The sequence below is a fragment of the Arachis duranensis genome, chromosome 9 (genome assembly GCF_000817695.3).
Source record: "Arachis duranensis cultivar V14167 chromosome 9, aradu.V14167.gnm2.J7QH, whole genome shotgun sequence".
Classification (NCBI taxonomy): Eukaryota; Viridiplantae; Streptophyta; class Magnoliopsida; order Fabales; family Fabaceae; genus Arachis; species Arachis duranensis.
In genome coordinates, this window is record NC_029780.3 from 12,067,778 (window position 1) to 12,074,626 (window position 6,849).

The 6,849-nt window shown below is 30.4% G+C and overlaps 1 protein-coding gene across 1 annotated transcript; it reads left to right on the forward strand.

Moving 5' to 3' along the window:
• The first annotated feature begins 221 nt into the window (after positions 1-221).
• On the forward strand, positions 222-1,510 carry LOC127741512 (hydroxyproline O-galactosyltransferase GALT2-like). The gene is made up of 3 exons (XM_052254193.1): positions 222-322; positions 415-493; positions 647-1,510. Exons 1-3 carry the CDS (start codon positions 222-224, stop codon positions 1,508-1,510), a joined length of 1,044 nt encoding a protein of 347 aa, XP_052110153.1.
• Positions 1,511-6,849: the final 5,339 nt, after the last annotated feature.

Consider the following 6,849-nt stretch of genomic DNA (forward strand, 5'->3'; position numbering starts at 1 on the left):
TTTGTCTTTTTGGTCATGGGCTGTTAAGCCCAAAAAATAGAAACAGAACCCTAACTACCTAGAACCCGAGCCACCCGTACTCGCCCCGAAAATCCCTCCTCAACCCATTTGAGTAGATTCGAGCCTCCATTTCCGTCCCGCTGCAACACAACCCCCGCAATGGTGGTTCTTGAAGCTTTACGCTGCGCACCGTCTCCAGTAACCACCGCCATCATCGCCGGATGTTGCAGAGATACCACGCCTTGCCTGAACGCCAACCTCCGCCACCTATCAAGCGTCTTAGATCCCCTGCTCCACAGCTGCTGCCACCGCCGCATCAATGGTATAGTGTTCGCTTTTCACCCCCAATCCAATTTGATGCCCTGTCATTTTTAGCGGAAATTTTGGACTTGGGGTTTGCTTTCAAAATTACAGCTTTATTGCCGTTTGCGTGCTTCCTCGCGTTGATGTAGTTCTTTATGGTTTTGTTCGCATAAAACATCTGCAGTGTAGGGTATTGTTGTAGTTGATAACTTGCTGTAGTGTAGATTGTATCTTTTTTCTTTGGTTTGTTGATTTTGAAGACTATTCCAATTCGAGGAGGTTTAGGTTGTCCTAATTTTTGTTTGCTGTTGGGGTGTTATATTTGGTTTTCATTTCGTGCAAGTTTCCTCAGATTCTGAAGATTGTGTCAATGATAAGTGGGGATGAGATTTATGATGGATTGGATGGTGCCGCTGTTGTTGGTGGCTCAGAAGGTTCAGAGTTGAGGAAGCCTTTTGTTAGTTCTGTTTATCGAGATTCACTTCACCGGAGGTTAGAGGATAGCACGGACAAGGATGCTCCCTTGAGACCCAACAAAGTTTCACTGAAGGAGGAAGAAGATGGTGAATCCGTGGAGCGTGTTCATCAGAAGTATGGCAGAATTATTGGAAGAATTATGCGACAAATGAATAGGACAAACAATTTATCTGTGCTTGAGAGAATGACAGATAAGGCATGGACATTGGGGCTGAAGGCTTGGGAAGAATTAGACACAGCTGATGACGTGGAGTCCGGAGAGAAATCTATCATTGAAGGAAAGCCTGAGTCCTGTCCTTCTTGGATATCAATGACTGGAGATGAATTGCAGAAGAGAGATGGCTTGATGTTTCTACCTTGCGGGCTAGCAGCAAGTTCCTCAATCACTATGGTGGGGACACCCCATTTTTCTCATAAGGAATATGTTCCTAAGCTTAGAAATTTGAAGAAAAGTGATGGATTGGTTACAGTTTCACAGTTTATAGTCGAGTTACAAGGACTAAAGTTAGCTGAAGGGGAAGCTCCTTCGATTGAATCCTCGGTTAAGAGGAGACTGGAACAAATGAACAGTATCGAGCATAATACCTGCTATCGAATGCACTGGAAAACAACTCAAAGATGTGATGGCTTGCCAACTGAGGATGATGAAGGAATGCTTGAAGAACCACATTGCAGGGGTTGTGTTGCAGCGGGACGGGAATGGAGGCTCGAAGCTACTCAAACGGGTTGAAGAGAGACTTTTTGGGTGGGTCAGGTTCTGGGTAGTTAGAGTTTTGTTTCTATTTTTTGGGCTTAACAGTCCATGACCAAAAAGACAAAAAAAACTAACGTGCCACGTTAGCAAAATTAACGTTTTTAGTGAAAGAATAAACGGAGGGACTAACATGATTAATTTTAAATCGTTTGAGGACAATTTTGATTAAATTTATCTTTTAGGGACGAAAATAAAAATCGGGGTATCTTTCAGGAACGATTTTGACTATTAACTCTTACTATATTACTCGTCAAAAATTGGAGAGTAAATTACAATTTTTTATATACGGAAAATCTTAGGGACCAGCAAATATAACAAAACCTAACCATCATTTATCCCGCATGTATTTTTACACCATCATAATACGAAAAGTTTCACGCGCGTATACGCTATCACAAACGGATCTCTCTCACGTTCCTCTCCAAGGAACTAGTCGGATATCTCAGCTTCTAGGCTCTTCGACGATCACAGTCTCATTGACAAAGGTTATGAAGCTTCATCTCTTACTCTTGGATAAAAATTCTCTTCTCTGTCACTCGTTCTTTCTCAACTACAGAACAACTCAAAATTTCACTCTCTCGCTCCGTGTTAATGATAGAATCAGTGTTAGAAGAACAGAATATTGAAGTAAGCAATTTCTCCCTTTTCTAATTTCATGATTTTTGTAATGATTTTCATAGTGCATCAATGAACATAATGATGATTATGATTATGAATTTCTGAGCTCGCAAAACATGTTGTTTTGTTTTTCATAATAGAGTTTAAATTGAATGTACAGAATCCAAATTATACCTTATTCGATTTTGATTTTCATAATGCAACAATGCACAGTTAATGCAAACCAACTGTTTGATGAAATGACTAACACAGAAAATATAAAAATGTTAAAGTGAGTGCAAACTGTCAAATTGATGTGTGCAAAATCTGATTAAAGTGGATGCAAACTGTCTGATTGTGTACAAAAAATTCATTACATTGGGTGAAAACTGTGCTGAATAAGGTGTACAAAATCTTATTAAAATGGGTGCAAAATATCTGATTCATGTGTGCAAAATTTCATTCAGATGAGTGCAAAGTGTCCTGAGTAAAGTGTACAAAATCTTTTTTTAAGTGGGTGCATACCCGAGATTGTAGTTCTTCAAGAGTTTTCTGTTGCATTTTTCTTCTTGTTCCTGTTTCAGATTTTTTTGTACTTCTTCGAGGCATCTTAATATCTGGATCTTTTTCCATTTCAAATAATCACTACATATTATTAAGAAACATATTATTAATACAAACACAAATTAAAAACCTAATAATCAATTGTACAGTAGCCATTATCAAAGTTCTACCACAACAAAGTTCTGCTAACAACGATAATGACATAATGAATCTTTTCAAAGATTTATAAATTAAAAGTACCTAAGTTTCATAAATAAGATATGATGAATCAAAATCAAAATAAAAAAATTATTATAGAGTGCTTAAAGATTTTTATGAATAGACAGGACATTGAGTCATATTTTTTTGTGCCATTATGAGTTTCTCCTTGCATGTTTTGAATGGATACAGAATGATGGACAACAAAAAAGAAAGAGTTGCAGAAAATAATAAATGAACAAAAATAAAAACTAATTAATCTTCACATTAATCTTGCAGGAGCATAACACATCAGTAAAAACGAAAAGGAATGTATAGAGAGCTAAGAGATGCTGCCGCAGAGAGTAATGTCGCTGCTATTGGAGACGCTACTAGGGATAGACAGCGAGCTCAAAATTGTTGATTCGTGTTGAGTGTGCTCCAGCGTTAAAAGTAAGAAAGAGGGCATGCTGCAAGAGTGTAGAGAGAGTGTGTGTGAAATTTTGGGAAAGAAGAAGAGCGTGTGATAAAGGGCGTGTACTCACGCTCTCTATATGTATTTAGGCTTTTTTTTTGTTTGGGGTAAAAAAATATTAATGCAGATTCTTTGTTGGCCTAAAAATTAAAAAATTGCTAGCCCCCTAACGATGCTCTTTTTTATATTATCACATAATAAGTCTAATTGGACACGTAATTAACTTATCACATAATTTCAATTTTTATAAAATTATAAAACTTAAAAAATAATTATGTAATCCTAGTATTTAAAAAGTTTATTTTTATTTAAATTTTAACTGTGTATTAGATTGATTGATTGAATATATGATTATTTCATGTATTGAAAAACAAAATAAATACAATAATACACGAGAAAAAATAATTTATCGTCTAGTTTCAAAAGGATACCAAAACAATTGCCAATATTTAATTAGTGCTTACATCTAACCATAGATTATAATCAAATACATAACTCTTTGTTCAAGATTTAGATATACACTAATGCCCCGATTATTACATGACTGCTAGTATCAGATATGATAGCATAAGACCGATGAAATATGAAGGGAAGGATATATCTGTATGTGATCCTATTTATTAGAAGACTTTAAAAAAACAATAGATCAAACTTGAATGGGTCGTATCAAGAGGACAAAATTAAAAAGATAAGGAGAGAACAAGGGAAACAAGTTTGAATAAGGAGATTATTAAAGAAAACATAGAGGTGCAAAGGGTGAAAAAGGCAATAAGTCAACGGATTTGTTAAAGGAAAGCAGATCATCAACGATCGTACGGAAAACCAAAACTTGTGTCGTCGAGAAAGAAAATGTGACACTCTAATGATTGTGTTTAGGTGAATTCTATTAAGTAGAAGAAAGATTTTTTTTATATGTGTAAAAATTTATTGTCATTTTTTAGTAAAAAAAGTGTCTAAATTTTAGAGAGAAAGTATAACTAAAGTTATAGTGGAAGATAAAAGTTGAGGTTGGTACAGAATGTGAACTTCAATGCAGTGGATTAATTTTACCTTTATTGAATGATGTAAAGTAGATTAATTATTAATTATAAATGTTAATGATGGGCTAATTTTTTTTTAATGGATTTAAGTTTCTGGGTCAGGCCAAATTTTCTTTTTCTGAAATTGGGTCTTAATTGATTTTGTTTATGAAAAATTAAAATAATAAACATAATATCTTATGAATTTGGAGGTTATTTAATTTTTTTTTTTGTTTGGGTCTTAATTAATTTTTTGTGTAGATGTAGGTGTTGATTGATTTTTTTATGAAAAGTGGACACTTTTTTGTCATGAAAGATATATTTTTGTATTATTGAAAATATTAGTTTAGTCTTTTCATATATTATTTTTATTTTAATACTGTCAATAATCTTATTCTTAATAATATTTTAGAGTATAATCATTCATTAGTTATGATTTTATTATTAGTTATATGGTTAATTTTTGTAGTAGGATAAATAATTTACGTTATAAAAAAATTATAATAGTGCACAAAAATAAAATGCTTTAGCATTTAGAATTTAATTTTGGTTCATTTAGGGTTTATTTTGGTTCATTCAGAAATTTCAACAACTATATTAACTAAATATATTCAAAATTTTTACCAAAGTTTTACAAAAATAACTCTAATTAAACACTAAATTCTATCATCGATTTACAATCGTTACAATACAAAAATTTTATCACATACCAAAAATATTATCAAAATAAACCCTAAAAGAACCAAAATTAAATTCTAAATGCTAAAACATTTTATTCTTGTGCACTATTATAATTTTTTTATAACGTAAATTATTTATCCTACTATAAAAATTAACCATATAACTAATAATAAAATCATAACTAATGAATAATTATACTCTAAAATATTATTAAGAATAAGATTATTGACAGTATTAGAATAAAAATAATATATGAAAAAGACTAAATTAATATTTTCAAGAACACAAAAATACATCTTTCATGACAAAAAAAAATGTCCATTTTTCATAAAAAAAATCAATCAACATCTACATCTACACAGAAAAAATTAATTAAGACCCAAACCAAAAAAAATTTAAATAACCTCCAAATTCATAAAATATTATGTTTATTATTTTAATTTTTCATAAACAAAATCAATTAAGACCCAATTTCAGGAAAAAAAATTGGCCTGGCCCAGAAACTTAAATCCATTAAAGAAAAAAATAAAAACCAGCCCATCATTAACATTTATAATTAATAACTAATCTACTTTACATCATTCAATAAAGGTGAAATTAATCTACTGCAATGGGGTTTATATTCTGCACCAACCTTAACTTTTGTCTTTTACTATAGTTTTAGTTATACTCTCTCTAGACATTTGTTTTACTAGAAAAATGACAACAAATTTCTACACATATAGAAAGAATCTCTCTTCTACATAATAGAATTTACCTTATTTTTATATAAAGATACTTTGTTTTTATCATAGGTTTTAGAGTTTGATTTTTATATATTATAAAAATGTTATCTATATTTAAAATATGATAAAATAAATAAATCATACTTTTTAAATTAAGATCATCATAAAAAAATATTTTTGATATTTTTATTAGAGTATGTAGTTGTCATAAAAAAAAGCTTAAGAGAAAAAGTTGTAGACTTTGATAGAAATTTTGAGAGTGACATAGACTTCATATTTATCAGTGTAAAAAGTAACAAAAAAAAATGAAACTCTCAAAACATGGAGAATTGGAACTCACTTAAATTTGTACTATAATAAAGTAAGAAGCATAAGTGGAGTATCTTGAGGAAAAAAAAAATAGAAGAAAGAAATAAGAAAGAGGAGATTAGCATTAAAACATAAGAGGAAGAAAGAAGGTACCTCAATCCAGTGAGAAGTAAATCGAAAGGTGTTTTGATGATTTATGGTGACTTTGTATTAGGGGAGTAGGAGTGTTACAAATCTTTTTGTTTTTTGATTAGTTTGTTTTTTTTTTTTAGAATCTTGGGACGTAATTTGATGTTTAAAAGTTGTTTGGAGTTTTAGTATTTTTTAATTAAAAAAAAAAAAAGAAAAAGTTTGTATGAAGTTTTAGTGCTTTTTAATTAAAAAGAGAGAAAAGAAGCAGCATTAAATTATTAAGAAAAAAATCTGAATTAAAATTTAATTTGGACTATTTTTTGTTTTAATTTGAATTTATTTTATTTTTAGATTGATGTTAAATTATTACAAAATTGAGACAAAAATAAAAATTTAAAAGAATTAAAAAGGCAAAATACGCTTCTTATTTTTTAAAAATTTTTTATTTAAATAAACAAACTCGTATTATTTTAAAATTAATACGAATAAATTTATTTAAAATTTTTTAATTTTAAATAAACATATTCGTCTTATTTTAAATAAATATTCTCGTATTATTTTTGTTAAAGCGGTTAAATATGGTCTTTAGGTATCTCAACAAAAGAGATAGATATATGTAATTTTTTAAATTAATAA

Bases quoted from the DNA above. Each gene is read 5' to 3' on its own strand.
- LOC127741512 (XM_052254193.1), top strand. From the start codon at position 222: ATGTTGCAGAGATACCACGCCTTGCCTGAACGCCAACCTCCGCCACCT. The intron at 323-414 runs GTATAGTGTTCG...TCAAAATTACAG, and splicing joins CTGCCACCGCCGCATCAATG to CTTTATTGCCGTTTGCGTGC. The intron at 494-646 runs GTATTGTTGTAG...ATTTCGTGCAAG, and splicing joins TAAAACATCTGCAGTGTAGG to TTTCCTCAGATTCTGAAGAT.